An 18,472-nucleotide genomic window follows, 5' to 3' on the forward strand; every position below is an offset into this window, starting at 1 on the left:
TTGCACCTCCAGTCTGCTTATCTAGAAGAAGTTTGCTGGCTCAAAAGCAGAGCTTTTTATCCTCTCAGGGTGGGTGATCCAATAGTGCTGGAGACACGGTGCCCTGTGATCCATGCAGAGGGGGTTTGCCTGCTGTATCTAGGTTTTTCAGAAGTGCCTGGCTGCAGCTTAGATGAGAGCCTCAAGGATTAGGACACACAAAGAGCTTTAAACCTCTCTTCGATCAGGTCAGTTTGCATCTGAACCAGAAGTGTATATCCACCACCAAAGACCTGGGCAAGCTCCAGAGAAACCACAAGCCACCATGGAAGTGAAAGGCAACAAACTCACTGTTACCAAGTAAGAATAACGTTTATTGCTCTTTCCAAATCTTTCTTTTTAATGACATCAATGACTGTAAGCTTATTAACTCTTGAGGATCTCAGGGTGGGGAAAAATCCCTGTGTTTGCCCTCTGCTAATAAACTGGGTTTAGCTGTTGGCAAAACACTTGGGCCAAGTTGGGTTCTTTCGTATTTGTGTATGATCGGTTCTGACCATACAGCTGCCCAGCATTTGACCTTGGACAGACCCTGTAAAAGTGCCTGGGACCCCCCCAAAATTTCCCACAAAATCATAGAACTGTAAAACTCATTATATTTTGTGGTTGTTTCCACTCTCTGCTGGTGGAAGTCACACATCTCACCACTTTGGCAGAGCAGCACCATGAATGAGAGGGATTATCAATGTCTTCTTGTCTACTTGTCATGCCATGACCTTCATTTTGGGTGGCCTCTTCCTCGCAGGGGCTTGCAGAAGGACTACAGGACGGACCGTGTGCTGGGGACTGATGTGCAGTGCTGGTTTGTGCACAACAGCGGGAAAGGTTTCATAGACGGGCACTACAAAGATTACCTCGTCCCCAACCTGTACAGCTTTCTGAAGAAACCCTGAATGCTCCAACACGAAGCCAGTTTATTACTAAAAAATTTTCTCTGCTCCTTCATGCCCAAACAACTCTTCTGAAGAGTAGTTGTCAACCTGTCAAGCCAGATCGACCAAAGGTGACTTCACCATCACTTGCTTTATAAATGATCAGTGTTTCAAAGCAATGTAACTCCTTTTTCTGTTAAAAAATTAAATCTGTAATAAAGTGACAGGCTGGGTTGTAGTAGGTATCTTGCACTTGCTCTGTCTGATTTAATGGATAGCAAACTGCACTAAAAATTTCAACTATTTTGTAATTTACGTTCCAGAGTAGACTTGTAGTGTGGGTAACACAGATGACCAGATTTAACACTTAAACTTTTGCTTTTTCAGAGCAAAAAGCAATAGTTTTAAAGCCTAGCCAGAAAGATGTGCATTAGACATAAGGGAAGTCCAAGAGAAATCTAAGAGAAAAAGAATGTGATCTCTGGAATAGGTATCATGAGGAGTCTCCTGTCTTTAGGGATGGGTTAACCAGTGGTGAGGAATGTCTTTAAGATAGCTGATGCTACCATATTGCAGGAAAATTAATTAGATGATTAGATATCCTCGAGCCTATATTTTGTGAAAATTGCAACATCACAGTGGAGTTCACACCCAGATATAAATCTGGGAAAGCAAGAAAAATTCAGACTATATAGAAATCACCATTAGGACTAAAAACTTGCCTTACAGTGGGATCAGCTCCCAAAATAAGCCTTACTCTTCAAGAGTATTCAGCAATGAATAAGTGGTGAAACAAATATACATATGTACATACCCAGAACCGGATTTAAAACTCTGCTTTCAGGCAACCATAGGAAAAAAATGTTGGCCAGTTTCTTCTCAGCAGCCCTCATCTAGGAAGGGGACTCAAGTCATCTTCTTGCCATTCTGAACTTTAGTTTCCTTCACTTATGAACGAAAGGCTGGCACATATCTGTCTTGCAGCCACAGTGTCAGGACCAAGAGGCTCAATGTGTTTTAAGTGTCTCTTCAAAGTAACTCTCAGAAGTGTAAGCAACTTCCCTACTAACCATTCACTGCTTCTTTGAACTCATTTATTAGCTTTGGCATCCATAACACCCCGCAGCAGTGAGTTCCCCAGTTTAACTAGGCCCTGTGGGCAAAGGAAAAACCTGCCAAGTGTGTTTTTAAATCCCCAAATCAGTAATTCCACTGCCCATTTCCTAGCTTGTATAGAAAAACAAGCAGTGAATAATCATTCTCTGTTCATTTCCACACAATTAATAATATAACATCTCTATTATACTCACTTTAAATTTTCAGGCTCCAGAATATTCAGTGTAATTATTTTCAGGGATACAGAAGCTGTTCTGTTCTTCCAGTTATCCTCATTATTCTCCTACATACCTCTTCTCACTCAGTACCTGTTCTTTGAGACAAGGCAGAGCTCTTTACACAATCCAGGTTGCACAAAGAGCCTGAATTTACAGACAAGTGTGTCTTCCATCTCCAGCTCCCCTCCTCGTAATTCTCCATTTTTCAGATACTGCATTACTGCTTGAATCTCCCTCGCATTTAAGTCTGGGATCCCTGGAAAGCCATTCGATGTTCTGTGTGAGGTTATTTCAGGTTAATCCAGACAGCAGCTGTTTCACTAAACCTCTGCAGTCTTTCAGTTTTCCTGCAGGGGTCCCCTGGAAACCACAAATCAACAAGACAGTGAACCTTTGAGGCAAGGAAAGGGACAAGGAACAGTGACTTTTGCCTCTAGTGACCTTGAACTTTTCGACCGCCATGTACCTGATGTGCACATCACGACAGCATCCTGCCTTCTTCAACCCTCAGCTGAGATCTCCTCTGGAGGGCATGGAGGCTATCGGTTTTCCTTCCATCAGGTTCCAGATACACACAACCTCATCAGAGGCAGACTGGACCATGAGGTGATAGTTTGTATTTTGCCTGGGATGACTTGCATCTTTTTTTTAACATAAATAAGGGAGCTCACCACTTTACAGTGGATATAAACCACCACGTGTTTAAAAGGCTGATAAGAAATACAGTGACCTAAAAAAGGTTTATGTTTATTCCTGAACTGCCTTAGAAATTAAATACTGTACAAAATGTGACATTTAAAAAAAATTTTTTAAAAAGTAATGTTACATCATTTAGCATGCGTAACATTACTCATGTAGCAGAGCAGGGAAACAATGGAAGCATGAACAGAGGAAAAGGCTCTGGAAAACCTAAAAAGCAATCACCAATTCGTATCTGCGCACACTTTGGCTGCATCCTGGCAATTCCAAAAGTAACATCCATCTTGGAGTCCACACGAAGATAAATTGCATATTAGCATTATTAGGAACCCTGACAACAAGATGATAGAAGAGTGATGACTTGGATTCTACTATCATTGATGTGCCAACCAAAAATAAGTTGGTGACAGCACGTAAACAAGAGCATTCTTACAAAATCCAGGAAAATAATCCCTTGCTGCGCTGTTACCTTCCTGCTGCTCTCTCTTAATCTGTTCCCTTGTTCCTGCAGCCAGAACTCCATTTTGGCTGCAGAGTGAGAAGTGTGTTGTTTAAACTCCACTGCCTGCCTCAAGCAGCTATTTGTAAGTAATTCCCTCTCATATGGAACTGCTAACATACTTCAGTAAATAAAATACTCCAGCTTGCAGGTATCTGCTATATTTTACAAAAGGAAATGGAACCAAACATTATAACATAGCTTTGATACAGAATCAGATGAAATATTTCCACTGATAAGATTTCCACAAACACTTTATGGAACAAATCCATAGTGATCTTTAAATAAATCCAGTTTGCTTGTGGTTAATTTCTATATACATTATAAATACATACACGCACACAATTAAAACCCTGACATGGTAGAGTCTTGTGTCTGCCTGCAAGATGACAGAAAGATGTATTTGGGAACCAAAATCTTCTCTGATCCACAATTAGCACCTCAGGCAAGTTTGGAAATGTCTTCATACTGGATATCTTCAACTCGCCGTCCTTTTAAAGGTCCCTGGAGAAAAACATAGTGGAAGAAATAAGATCAAAATATAAACTTGTTTGTTACATTCCCAACAGGGAGTTTATGGTAAGATAGCTAAAGGGACTGTACAAAATCTCAACACTTTTAGACATTTTTCAAGAAGCACAACCAAAGTGAATAGCACTGGAAATCACAGGCATTAGCGTTTTTCCTCAGTCCAAAAGCCACATATAACTGCACACTGGAGGCTGTACAGGAGACAGATGCAGAATGCATCCAAAAAAACTGCAGGTTTGGGATTTGCTCACGACACAATGTTTTCTGTTTCACTATTTTCAACCTGACCAGAGAATGTTGACAGACCCTCAACACTGTCCCAGAAATCTTTTCACTTTCAGGACACTTTTTGTCTTAGTTAAAGTCTTTGCAATTTTGAGGCATACAAAGCAGCTGTTCTGAATTAATTCACTGTGAATTTCTAAGTAGTAAAAAGATTTAATTTTGAATACAATCTTCTTGTGTATAAAAGTATTGGTCACCCTACAATCAATGAGAAAATTCTCAGACTTCACTGGTTTCCAGGAGTAGCTTCACCCATTTTCAGTTGACTCAGTTCATGCAGGAGAGGGAAATCTTAACATCCACAAGCATCAGAACTAGAGAAAAACTACCCTCACTTTCCAAGACCAACATTATAATGATCTTTAGCTCCAACCAAAGCTCCTTCTGTGGTTGGGACATCTGCACCGTCTCTTCTCAAGCAAACTCTCCAGAATGCAATCTGGGCTGAGCTTCTGCAGCCCTTCTTTCAATGGAATCTTAATAGAGTCTCTCTCCTGCGAGCTGTGTTTAAGAAATTTGTCTTTGAGCCAATATCTGCTCTGCTGTATCAATGAGTTTAGTTTTGCAGAGAACAAAAAAGAAGTAGCCACATAAATGGACAAGATGACATGGCCTAGTTTTAGCCCAGAGAAAGGTGAAATTTAAAAAAACCCACCAAGCCCAAAAGCAAAAAAACAACCATAATTGTCAACCATGAACAAGACAACAAATAAGCACATTAAACCCTATGGAAAAGGCAGGAGAAAATTCAGCTCCTTTCATATTTCACATTTTTATACTTTCCTACAAAATAGTACAACAGCAGCCATGTTCAAAATAAACATATGAAAGATTTTGCAAGTCTCTTTCCAGTTCAAAACTTGACAAATTCAGCATCCTGGCATCTTTTTAAAGGCAAACATTAGTCTGCGATGGGGAATGTGTGGCTGTTTTCTTGCTGGTTAGGAGTAGATGGGGGCGACCACAGAATTTTGCACACCATAAATCCCACCTGTAAGCAGGATTAATGATACCATCTTTCTTTGTGAAAGCTCGATGATGATGATGAAGATGAAGAGCACTCTATGAAAACTAGATCTTGCAGTGTTTGATACTTACAGAGTCGATGATTATTGTTGCTGAAAACCTCTTTTCATTAATAGATTCCAAGATGCCTTCATTTCCCCTGTAGCCACCATTTAATACCATCACTTTCTTGCCTGAAATAAGAAATCAGAAAACAGTTACACAACAGGGCCCCCAAATTTTTTTGATGGATGTGTGTTCAACTCCACCGATAGCTGAAGGAGAGAAGGTTTCTGCTTACTACCACCCTGACCGTTCCCCGAAATACTGATCAGATGCTACACACAAATATTGGTGTGTACCAGCCAAAAAACCACCAGTGAACCAAACAGGAGGTGAGGTAAGCTTTGCCAAGTGCCCACAGCTATTTGAGGCATGACTTTGGAAGGAAGATACAGGATAAATATGACCAAGGGCTCTGCAGGACTTGCAGAGATGCCTCCTGGCAGCTGAAGGGAGATGCTTTTGACTCATCAAATGAACTGATTCCTAAAGCACTTCTGTCTTCTCAGAAAATGATCTAATTCTTACAAGGGACTGTGAAGACTCAAAGCAGTTTAAAAAGGACTGAAATATAAGTTTCACAGTGACTGATAAACTGAAAAACAAACAAAATAGCTATACCTGGTGCGGGGATTACAGTTTCCAGATGTGTCTGATCAAGCTTCAGTTTGTCTCCAGAATCAATCACTTTCACAACGGCTGTATACTTGTCAATCACCTCCTGTTGTGAAAAGCAGAGGCCAATCAGAAAAATAACAAAAAATTATCTAAATTCACATTTCAGAATTAACAAACTCAGGACCATGAGTGTCCACTTCTACATTCTCAAAAGCAGCAAGGGCTTCTGAGCTGTCCTAAAGGCATCCAGCTTTTGCAAACCGCTGACTGGCCCCACTCTGAAGTTAAGGCCAGATTAAAAGGGCTCCTCTTGAACCTCAGTGACTGGTCTAATTTAACACTAATTTTGTCAGACTTGTCTGAAGGTTTTGTCAGCCTTCGGTTCATCTATGTTAGCTACAGTCTCAGAGACGGAGAGTAAATTAGAGGCTTCTTTCCCCCATGGGAGGCTTAGCTACAGTCTCAGGGACGGAGAGCAAATTAGAGGCTTCTTTCCCCCATGGGAGGCTAAGGTGGCTGGAAGCCACACAGTGACAACTGGGATGCTGCCTCTCAATGAGATGAAATGTTACCTTTGTGCCCAACATAAACCATGTTCCACCTCTCGTATTCAGAGCTCAAAGAAAAACAGCCACTGGGACTCATAAACCCTCTGAGATGTCTATCAAAAGAGCAGTGATTTTTTGCTCTACACACCCTTATCGATCATCCAAAACGCACCTGGGTGTTGTCTTTGGCACTCCTGCCAGAGACTGCTGAGCCCTGGACTACCCAGCACAACATAATTTCACCGTCAGTGGCTAAAAGAAAGCACTTAAGAACAACAGAGAAAAGCTTGAACCCTGAAGAGTTTGTATACAAATGGGATCTTATCATAGAATTATTAAGGTTGGAAAAGACCTCAAGGATCATCAAGTCCAACCCAACACCACCTAACCCACTAAACCATGTACCTAAGCACCGCATCTACACATTTCTTGAACACCTCCTTGTTCAAAGGCAGGCTGCAGCTTAAATATCAGTGCAAAACTGACCGGTCTGAGATTAAAACACAACTGCATTGCTCATGGTCATATCACACTGACAAAGTGACTATTCTCCAAGATGGATGCGTTAATAGGGACAAACCACACAGGACAGAACAGTGCTTAAGAAAGAACCACTGAGTAAATTCCATTAAACCAATTCAGAGATTCACTCCTTGCCCAGAATAAGTCCCACTAAAGTTAAGGCGACATTTCAGCCCCTGTCAGTGTTGCCTTTAAGGCTGAACAACTTGCACAATGAAACAAAACCTCAGAAGTTATCTGATACCAGAAAAGCCAATGCCACGTGCTTCCATTTGCACACTTTACCTTAACAACTGCCTTCTTCTTGTGATACTTCTCTCCAAGCTTTTTTGTTACAATTTTTACAACAATTTCCTGGAAGATATGAAAAGAGAAAAAAAAAATAAAAAGAAATGACAAAATATACAAACAACTGCACAGTCTAAACTCCTTGACCATTCAGGTCACTCTGACTCCAACCACAGACTGTACAGCACAGTGCAAGAAGCAACAACAGCAAAGACTTAGCATTTAGGAACTTGTCTTTTTCTTCATACTGCCTCAAAGTAGTATCTCTCAAGAGGTTTTTTTTGTTTTACAAGTACAGTCATACTTGAATTCAGGATATAATGTGATAGCCCACAATGGGTCAAAGGCAGGACTTCTTGATCTACAAGTTCAATCAATAAGCAGGAGCTGAGATGAGGTCTCTCAGCTCAAAGGCTGATGTTGACTTCTACATCTCTGTGTGTACCAACTGCTAGTGCAGAAAGAAGAGGGCTCTAAGCAACATCATGACTTAAACACGACCTGCAGAGACCCACAGTACCAACTCTTTGTTTAGAGAATACCACCCCATCTGAGATCAGGCATACAATGCTTCAGACCGCAGATCATGCTCAACCAGAAGAGTAACTCCTTGCAGATACTGTAATATTTCACATTTGGCAGCTTGGAAAATGAGTGAATTTAGTCCAGAATCTGCTTTTGGATCTTTACACAAATCAACAGCAGCTTTAGAGACACAGAATTGTTTCTGTTTAGTATAATAATAATTTTTAAGACACTTACAGGCTGCAACCAGTAGTCTCTTCGAGCTGTTCTTTTCTTCTCTTCTTCAAGCTACAGAACAACAAATAATCACCACTTACTTTCTCCTTTCACTGCAGCTTTCCCATGCCTCTGAAAAGCTAGGCCCAGCCTCAAGTGGGGAATAAAAAAACCCGCAAAACTAAATAAAGGTAAGTCAGTGTGTGCTTGCTGCATAAAAATCAATCTGATGAGATCCAGGAACCCATGATAAAATGATGGAGATTTATATTTGTTTTTGTCAAGTGCTTCTAGATATGTTCTTCTCTTCCAAAATCCATATTCCTTTACTTCCAACATCTCAGTTGTCTGGGGAATAGGCACAGATGAGCAGCAGAAACCAGTTTTAATGGGGAAGTGAAACCATTTTGCCTGATAAAAGTCTGAATTCCACATGAACTCAAGGTCTGAGGTGACTTCAAAGGGACACCCTGGTAAAGTGGACATAGCCACAGGCATGGGGTTATAAAGACACAGATCCTGCATGACTATTACCTCCATAATCTCATCCAGTGCAGATTTCTTCTTTTTCTCTTTGGACTGACCAGAGCTATGGGCTGATTCTTTTCTTTTAACTGCCCCTTCCACCATCTTCAGTGCATTCGTTCCAAGGACACTGCTGGAAGAGTAAGATGGTGTTTTCAGAGCAGACCTTACACTGTCTCCTCTACCAAGATGCATTTGAAGAGCTGTTTGTGCAAAAAGGTTTCCTGATCTATTTAATTTCAGTTGTGCAAGTCACCTTCCAGACCCTGCATGCCTCCTTCTCTAGGACTGCATTTGGCAGCTAGAACCAATCTCCTTGAGTTGTAAACTCCACGTCCACTGACGTTTGCTGCTAGCAGTCCAGCTGAATGAAAACAACTTGATGAGCAGTTCACCAGTGCAAAAAGCAGAGTTGATCAGGGACTTGAGTTCAATGGAGAAGACAAAAGCAGGAAGAAAATACATGGGAATCTGCAGAAAAGGGCTCCACATCCAGCAAATAAACACCGACTTCACAATCACACTCAAAACAGGAAAACAGCTTCCAAGTTACGAAAGAAAAGAGCAATCAGCACAAAATTACATCTCAGGGATCAGGGAAGATCTACGTAAAGTGAGAACAGCCTAAAGGCAGATCGAGTTAAACCATTTTTATAAGAGACATTTGAATGCGGTAAAAAAAAAAATGCGGGTGTTCTCTCACCCAGAAAGATGAAGAAGGCTGCTGTGAGCTGGAGAGTAAGGTAATATTAACACAGCCTTATGACAAACTGCACGTTTTGCCAGAGGTGAGGATGGTGGACATACCAGCAAAGGGAAGATACATAATGGGAATGGACATACAGAAATGGCAGTAGAAGCAAAATCGAGAGAAAAATTGTATTTCAGAGGAAGTCTGGATCATCTCCATACCAGAGTTCTAGGACAGACTGCACATTAAATCACAAATCAAACAGCAAGTACTTAAAATAACATCTCATAAAGGGCAACATACAATTAAAACGTAACTGTTGTGACTATATTCAAGAAGGAAAACACATCTAGCTGTGAGGTTACTACGGGTTTTCTGGGTGTCAATATTAAAACAAATCTTATTTAACATATTCATTAAGGACCCTGGGACAAAGAGTGAGAGACCACCAACACTGGGGAGTTGTGTCACCAATATGGAGGACACAACAAAGAACTGGACACCAGAAGGGACTGGCTAATCTTGAAAAGCATGTTTTAAACCCCACAAAATTCACATTATGCAAGCTCATATACTTTGGGAAAGTTTACTCTCATTACCTTGTATCTACTGAGAGCTGCTTAAGAACAACAAAAGCAGAAAGGGGTCTGGCTATAATCACAGATCACAGCTACCAGTCATGAAAGAGTCAAATGCTATTCTAGGAAGTGTCAAGACAGACAAACATTAGTGTCTTTTAGAAGCCATGGCAATGTTTCATTTGCAGCATGCACAAATTGGATCAGCTCCCCTGTTCAAGGTTAGCTGAAACTGGAACAAGGACAACGAAGCACTATTCAGCAGATCGCGGGTACGGAGAGATGAGGCCAGCACCATGCAGGCTAAAATTGCTCTCTACGCTGTCTGAGAAAGCAAACACCAGGGAGAAAAAGAACTACTTATGTTAAACACTCATACCCACATGAGAGCAACTGGTATAAACCAGCCATGACCACATTTACCTGGGAAATTACAGACAAGGTCCTAACCATCACACAAAAAAAGGTTTTGAATTATCTTCTCTTGGGATTATAGGGCTGGGGAGAGCCTAACTGTGTAAAATGGAGGCTGACGAGTGTGCAGGCAGGACTGTACACTGGTACATTTGCAGCACTGCAGAAAGGAGTCAGTGGCCTTGCTAGTGGCCTTGCTAGTAGCTTCGGCTCATTCCTTAATCAGAAGTAATTCTAATCTTACTTGTCCACTGAGTGAGTTAAGCAGGGATTTGAGGATACAAGTTCTTGAGGGAAAAAAGTAAGCCCAGGGCTCCCAGTTTGCTCAAGGGCAGTCAGCATCAGCAGCTGTGCAACGGCAGCAGTGACTCGTATCTCCACGCCAGCCACACAGCTGTCAAGGGAATACACAGCTCCCCTCTCACTCCCCTTCTCAGCAAGGCTCCAACTCCCATCTCTCCACCCAGCCATCGGTATCCAGATGCCTCCAAAACTCTACCATCCACTACCTATGATCTCCTGGTCCTATTTCTGCACCCTGCTAAGAAATCCAAGTTCCAGGTTTCTGTAGTTTGTGCTGTGAGCACAGAAGGTGGGAAGCCAGGAAGTCCTGCTGCACGCTGTGCTGGGGCACAGGACATCAGGCTGAACTCAACCGATCCCCACTAACAGCCAAAGTATCTCACAGCTGGAGAACACACCTTAACGCTGACATGGGGAAGCAGTTTTCATATACAACTCTGAGGTGATTCCTTTATCGCTAGTGCCACGTAAACCACGGTCTGGTCACTTTACCATGAACTGGGTATCCTAATTTTGCATCTACACTACCATTACAAAGCTTACAGACCAGTATCTCTCAGATGCTATGAAAAAATTATGCTACTTGATATATGACTTCACATTCAGCCACATTTTAGCAAGCACCTTAAGTATTCCTCACTGAAACTATTCAAGTGAGCATCTGCATTAAGTTTCAGACTCATCTTAAGCACAACTCAATGCTTAGGGATAATTTACAAGTTTTCCTCAAAGCCTGAAATCTGTACTTATTATTGCAATGAACTACTTTATTGTCTCGTTTTCTGCCTGGCATATCTCCCATCAGATACCTTATCTAAGAGCTGAGCTTGTGATGAGAGGAAACCTTTCATTTTACCTGCAATACATTTAATTACAATATTGCCTCACATAAAAAGATGTACTGCTCATCAAACAGTTTCACAGACTGCTGTAAGTCGGCATTGTTTGCATTATTGATCCTTTTTGTCCTGCATTGCGTGTGGTTATATGATGACAATTAAATTCATGAGCTTTAGAAAGATTTCCATCAGGCAGATTCAGCTTCTTAAACGATGATCAGAGAAAGTATCACCTCCAATTAGACAATGTAATCAAACCTTTTAGGAACCAAAATTAAGAAGTTACGAACACCCATTCATAGAAGGCAGCTGGGACTAGATGGTATTCACTTCAAATGCTCTCATTGGATCCCTCATCCACCCTTTCACAAAACAGTATCTTCTTAGAGGAACACAGAACTGCCTATTGCTTCATGGGTGTCTGCCACAAACCATCATAAATTCAAGAAGGCTCCCCAAAGCACACATTTAAGATAGACTCATTCATTCATTTTAAATACAAAAGAAACCATGAAGTCACCTTGTATCCCCTCCTGAACAACGTGGCAGGATGAGATATTAGACTCCGAATATTTCAGGACAAGATACATCCTCCTGCCCATACAATACCATTGCCATTTCAGTGCTCTGCAACAGTAAAAGTTGCCCTTAAAATCTTTTCTCACCTTGTTTTAGAAGATGCTGCTATTGAAGTACTTGGTCCTTTGTTTAAATTAAATGTAACTAAAAAATAAAAAGACATTACTCTATTTCTATCTTTAAATATAACTTCATTGAAGGATGTTACAATTTTAAAAATCTGCAAATGGAAAAGATCATAAATTTGAAAACATTTACTAATCTGTCTTTTGGTTCAGCTTTCAAAATAAATTACTTTAAACACTGAAAGAAAGAATACTCTGTATTTCCATATTCCAGTGTTCTTTATAACTGATCTCAAAGCACTTTACGAAGCACTGAGCAAGCCTCAGTGCTCATCTAATTTTAATCACAAAATCAGCTTCACTAGGTTCTAGAAAATTAAATATATCAAAATCTGGTTACCTTTCTCTTCTTCATTTTCTCTGTTCAATTCAGTATAGACTGGCTGTTCCTGCCAAAAGAACACAAAACATGTTTCAAGAGTCAAACAGAAAACTGAGCCAAGATATCATTTTTTGGTGATCATTGATTAGCTCAGTTTTACAGACTACTGTGAGATTATTACAAGTAACTGTAATATTCAACCTGGCTTGATTCATAAGGAGATTATAAATTGAAAACATTATCTCATTACAGGCTCCTGTGGAAAATTGTCTAATTAACACTCTACAGAGACGCTGTCTAAACTTGCTTGATTCCCGCATGAAAAGAGAATGGCCTTACTGTAACAGTTTTCCCTATTTGAACCAGCATGATCAGACTGGTTTCTGGACAGACTGATAACCCAAAGAAGGAAATTCTGGAATCTTTCCTAATTTTTATCACCAAAGGCTCAGACCGTTTAAATTTCAATTAGTTTTAAATTAAGAAAAAAGATAATTGTTTACAACAGCACTTATATGTACCTATCAATACCCAGGATCAAACGGGAGGTTCCAGGCCCAGGCAACAACACGTATGGAAGTCATGGAATGACGCCAAATAAACAGCTCCCGAATACCACACCAGCACTATCAAAATAAAACTTTTCTCTATGTGGATTTGATTATGTCAGCTCCCCCTCGTTATCTCAGCCTCCCCACTGTACAAGGTACTTGTTATTTGCAGCCCTAAAAGTTGTGAAATACCATAAAAGGAGACAGCTCATTACGTTTATTGTGTTGTTTACTCTCCCTTCCTAAATTCAAGAGTGATTTTTAAATCTCTAATCACTTGAAGAGCAGTAATTGTTATTCCTTTAGTACTAAAGCAAACCAGGTACAAAGTAACTCCAAGTTTTCCTCCAGAGCAGGTTATGATCTAAGACAAACATATAGCAGAAAATTCACAACATAACTGAACTGATGTGGTGATTCAAGTATGAAAGAAGACAGTCTAAATCAAAGTCTGAAATGGCCAGGATCAGACACTGGGGCCACAGGGCACAATTCTGCTAGATTTCAAAATCACAAGAAATCTAAAAGGATATGAAACCTCTGTTTGCTTTTATTTATTTTGGTTTTGAAACCGGGGATCTCGATATTCATCAATTTTAAGAACCATCAGCACATTGTTTAGTCAAGGAAATGTAACAAGCTGTAATTTCAATAGAAACAATTTATTTAAGGCTGCTATCAGAATTTTCTGGGAGAAGACTATTCCTTGTGGCTTAGAAAAGAACAGCAATGCAGCCAAATATGCCCACTGTTCCTCAGTTTGAACTTCTGATGAGCTTGTAACCTGAAACATGAAGCTTACTCATCACCTTCTAACTAACCGCAAAGGAAATACCACTGCAAGGATCCCCGCAGCATCGATTCACCATTAACTTAACCAAGAGGAGTTTTGAAAGTTGACATACAGTGTAATTTTCCTCACCAGTTCTTTCCCCTCCAAACCTCTTCTAACTTGTTGTTCAATGAATTTAGCAGTTTTTTCTTCATCATCAAGATCTTGTTTCTTCTTCCTCTCTTGTTCTTGTTGCCTGCGAATAGTCTCTGGGTCCCTATCAATATATTGAATGTACCAGCCTTTTGGAGTCTCATCGACCTTGCAAAGACCTGAAAAGTCAATGTAAGATAAAGATTAATACTCACAAAAGAAAGCAAGGGACAAATAAAATATCAAGATAATTTTCACAGTCTATGTTCAGTATAACAATGCAGATACTTTACCAGAGACAACGTACCCCTTATTGGCCTGGTAAAATCGACTTTAGTCAATACTAGCCCTAGTATCTGTTTCTGTCCTTTAGCTAATCGGTTCTATTTGGAAATAGGCCACAGCATGGAATAAAGCGGACAGAGTGTTTTATAATACTTTCCTTATTGAAGAAAATGTTTCCTTCCCACTGTTTTAACAAGGAAGAAAACAGAAATCTAACATATACAAACAGTACACACTAATAGCAGCATACTAAAGGAAACTTTAGTACGCTACGTTATTGTTACTAACTCTCACTAGAGTGACTTTTCAAACACTATCTGACTCATAATGTACCCTGTAGAACACAGGCAATGAGAGCCAAAGTAAACTTTCTGTCATATCACAGTGCCATTTCATCTCTCTTCCTCCCACAAAACTACAGTTCTCAAGGTTTAACCCTTTCACTAGGTCAGGAATTAAAATGACCGCTCGCTTCTTGATGCCTTAAATATGGAAGGATTCTGTAGTCACAAGAAATGTTCTATTGTAGTTTTTAATTTTTAAATGGCAACTGTTGGAAGTTGATTTAGAATTTAGCAATACCTCCAGTAAATATGGACCAACAGATGAAACAAAGAAAGGTTCATGATTGATGCGTTTTTCCCAGACTTCTGACATTTTTCATAAGCAAATTCCTAACACTTAGCACAGAAATATGTTTGGACATCTGTTAATATATATACAGGAGGGGAGGGGAAGAAAGAAAAAGGAAACAGGAGAACTAATGTAAATGTTTACAGATCACTTACCAGCAATGCAATTACCCAATATTTTTAAAACTTCCCAACCCTGAGCAACTACGTTTACCTTCTCTCCCCAGCCATTTAGTAAAATCAGTCAGTGTCTCCCACTGTGTGGCATTCATGTGGATGTGTTCTCGATGACTGATATATTCATTGTACACAATATTATTGTGGACTCTCTTTGTCCCTGAAACACAGAATTATTTTAATTAAATATAAATACAGGGCCTAGGAGAAAACAACCAAAACTTCTTGCACTGAATTAATAAAAGACATTAAAAACAAACAAACAATAAAATGTTTACCAAATCGCCTCCTCAGCAGTTCTAGGAAATCATTTCGGAACTCCCTCAAGGGAAAAAAAGAAAGTATTTTAGTAAAACCATAATGGTTACAAAACATTTTCCTATTGTCATTAACAATGAAATATCTGCAGTATAAAAATTAGTTTTCTTTTGAACTGAGCATAATGAAAATCAGACACTCATTTCCCTTTTTAGTAAAGCAGCATTAAATACAGTATGTACACACAATGAAATACGACACGGTACCTGCACATACAAGTTAAATCATCAAAAGAAGGATACCCTTTCAAAGAGACAAAATTGAAAGAACAAAATCTAAACACTTCCCACTAATTGCCGGTATTTCATTACCAGGTATCTTCCCAAGTTGACTGACACAAAACACGCGGCAGGACAAAGGGTGGCAGTGGTAGACGGGGTGGATTGATCACTCATCTCACTGCTAATTCAAGGGCTTGAGTATAAAGCCTCGCTTCAGGCTTGTCCTGAAGACAGCTCCAGTCAACCCAGCTGTCATGTAGGTCAGTTGGACAAAGGACGGGGGAAGCTGTGGGACGTTAGTCACACCCCCGACTTGTTATCTCTCTGTAATGGTTCTTTTATCTCTTTGTAACCCTGCCTGTGAGGCAGTCCCTTAGTGGGGGCAGAACAGACGTACTTTGTAACACAGAACAACCTAAAGTGGAACTCAGACACAGGATAAAACTGTCAAATTTAATTAAATAGCATGGCTCTCTGAAACCTCTTACATGCATTAAAAAGTGACATTGCCTACATTTTCAAATTGCCATTAAAAAAAGAGCTGACATATAATGTATTCGAGTAAAGTGTCTTCAGTGGGACATGCCTCAGCCTTAGAGGTACGGCTGTGCTGATACAGGAATGAACATCTGGGTAAGAACATACAGCAAACTTACTCAGAAAAGTAATCCATGAATTGCTGAGGATTTTCAGAAGCCAGCAGCAATTGCCTCTGGTGGGACTCAGACATGCAATGACATTTGAAGCCATTCTATAAAATAAAAATAAATACTTTGTCTGTCCTTGTGTCAATTAGCAACAGTCACACAGCTGAAGAGTATTAAAAATAACATTTTATAAGTGAAATCTCTTGGAAGCTCCACAGAAAACACCTTAACTCAGCCATAGCCTACACAGGGTGGTTGTTTCTCCTGATCGGGCAAGACAGAAACAAAACTCTTCCCGAGGCCAAGAGCCTCCAGACAAAGTGTGAAAGGGGTTATGAGACAGGACATTTCAGCAGTCCTCTTCATCCCTTGTGGAATGGGACAGACATAGAACCACCCAGATGCTTGTGCGAGAGCACTGGAAATACTTGCTGGCTCCCTACCTGATCAAAACCGACACCAAATGTGTGTAAGGAGGGACTGGTGTCCTGGGAGAGATCAAGCAATGGACTGTGATGGTCTGGCCACCTCCGGCACAGAGATGAAGTTATCAGAGCTTCCTCAAAAGCACCCAGACATAAGACAGACATTTGCCTGTATCCTCTTTTTTTTTTTTTTTTTGACTAATATAATGTTTTTTCATCACAATATGATTAAATCTAAAAAAAAATTAATTCCATGGGAGCCTGGCATTCCCTTACAAAAAGATCTGGTTGTAAAGCAGGGAAGTTTTTTTGCTTGTAGTCACTGGGAAGAGAGAGGATTTCTGCTTCTCAGGTCAAAGCAAGAGGGGGACAGAAACAGCTGATGAATTATACAATTAAACATCCACAGGATGCTTTACTTCTCTTTTCTAAGGCACATTAAAGAGGTTATTCATGGAGAATGGAAAACTGAAGGCACAGTTAGACCAAGGGGAGGTACTTTTGGAACACAACTCTGGTGGAAATCAGGAAGAGGACACTCATATCCCACAGGCATCTGGGTCCAAGTGAACAGACAAGAGAAAAAAAGAGGAGGAAACTTCAGAGAAAAAGCATCTCTTCATAACAGGAGAAGAAGGGAAGAAACTGAGTCAAAATCTGAAGGAAGCAGTCATCAGCACAAGAAAGACATGGACCTGCTGGAGTGAGGCCAGAGGGCCACAAAGGTGGTCAGAGGGCTGGAGGAACTCTCCTAGGAGGAAGGGCTGAGAGAGATGGGGTTGTTCTGCCTGGAGAAGAGAAGGCTCTGTGGAGATGACCTTATAGTATTTAAAGGGGGTTTACAAGAAAGATGGGGACAAACATTTTAGTAGGGCCTGCTGCGATAGGACAAGGGGTAACGATTTTAAACTAAAAGAGAGTAGATTCAGACTTGATACAAGGAAGAAATTTTTTATGATGAGGGTGGTGAGACACTGGAACAGGTTGGCCAGAGAGACTGTAGATGCCCCATCCCTGGAAACACTCAAGGTCAGGCTGGATGGGGCTCTGAGCAACCTCATCTATCTGAAGATGTCCCTGCTTGTTGCAGGGCAGTTGGACTAGATGAACTTTAAAGGTCCCTTACAACCCAAACCATTCTGTGAAAACAGACCTCACAGCGCTCCAGACATGTACCCCCTTGGACATGTCACCACACCCACGAAGGGAAATCATGGCTACCCTCAACTCTTCTCTAAGCAGATGGAAGCCACCTAATTATTAACCTCACTGACCTCTCAGGTGTGTATAAGGGAATCACCTCTCCAGGGGGTCTGGGGCCACCCTGTGCTCCCTCTCCCCCTGACTTGAACAGCCATTCAGTCCACTCTGGGGATTTAATGTCCCCAAGATAGGTCAGGGCCAACACACTTTCTCCAAAGTGGATGAGGACTTCTCCCACAGGGAACTGGGGATCTCAGTAGGATTACCCGATCCCTAGCAATCAGGAACCCTCCAGGACCCATCAATCTACCCCCAAGAGGAGGACCATAGTCCATACAAGAGCGACTAGGGACCCCCAAAAGATAATAAGGACCCTCTCCAATGCTCCCCTAAAGAAAGTCAGGGCTCCTTGGGCTCCCAGCAAGTGAGGCCAAGATGCTGCCTAGAAGGACCATACCCCACAGACGGGATCAGAGCCCCCACAGGGAGACTGGGGACACTTACAAGGCAAATCTCAGCCAGCCCTGCACCCCCCTGCAAGGGGCCTGGGGAACCCGCAAAAAAGTTATGAAGCCCCACACCCCCTAAGGGAGTCGCAGCCCCCACAGGGACAATCGCAGCCCCCCCATGTCCCCCTCAGTGCCACTGGAAACGCCTCCAAAGGCGAT

General features: G+C 41.0%; 2 protein-coding genes across 2 annotated transcripts in view; one reads left to right on the top strand and one right to left on the bottom strand.

Annotated features, from left to right (window-relative positions):
- ITIH2 (inter-alpha-trypsin inhibitor heavy chain 2) overlaps window positions 1–1,219 on the top strand; it is a 29,581-nt gene extending 28,362 nt beyond the window's left edge. Inside the window, exons 20-21 of the mRNA XM_010088163.1 lie at window positions 228–339; window positions 785–1,219. Coding sequence (XP_010086465.1) covers window positions 228–339; window positions 785–932 — 260 coding nt within the window. The 3' untranslated portion in view covers window positions 933–1,219. The remainder of the gene's footprint in view (window positions 1–227; window positions 340–784) is intronic.
- Window positions 1,220–3,438: 2,219 nt separating this feature from the next.
- Window positions 3,439–16,280, bottom strand: KIN (Kin17 DNA and RNA binding protein; the record flags this gene model as incomplete). The annotated part of the gene is made up of 12 exons (XM_010088164.1): window positions 3,439–3,947; window positions 5,358–5,458; window positions 5,949–6,048; window positions 7,301–7,369; window positions 8,066–8,116; window positions 8,579–8,702; window positions 12,060–12,117; window positions 12,439–12,487; window positions 13,894–14,075; window positions 15,028–15,150; window positions 15,269–15,312; window positions 16,186–16,280. Coding segments are annotated over 12 exons (1,059 nt in total), but the record flags the coding sequence as incomplete, so codon positions are not given.
- Between the last annotated feature and the right edge of the window lie 2,192 nt (window positions 16,281–18,472).

Source organism: Pterocles gutturalis, unplaced genomic scaffold (genome assembly GCF_000699245.1).
Source record: "Pterocles gutturalis isolate BGI_N339 unplaced genomic scaffold, ASM69924v1 scaffold1382, whole genome shotgun sequence".
NCBI lineage: Eukaryota > Metazoa > Chordata > Aves > Pterocliformes > Pteroclidae > Pterocles > Pterocles gutturalis.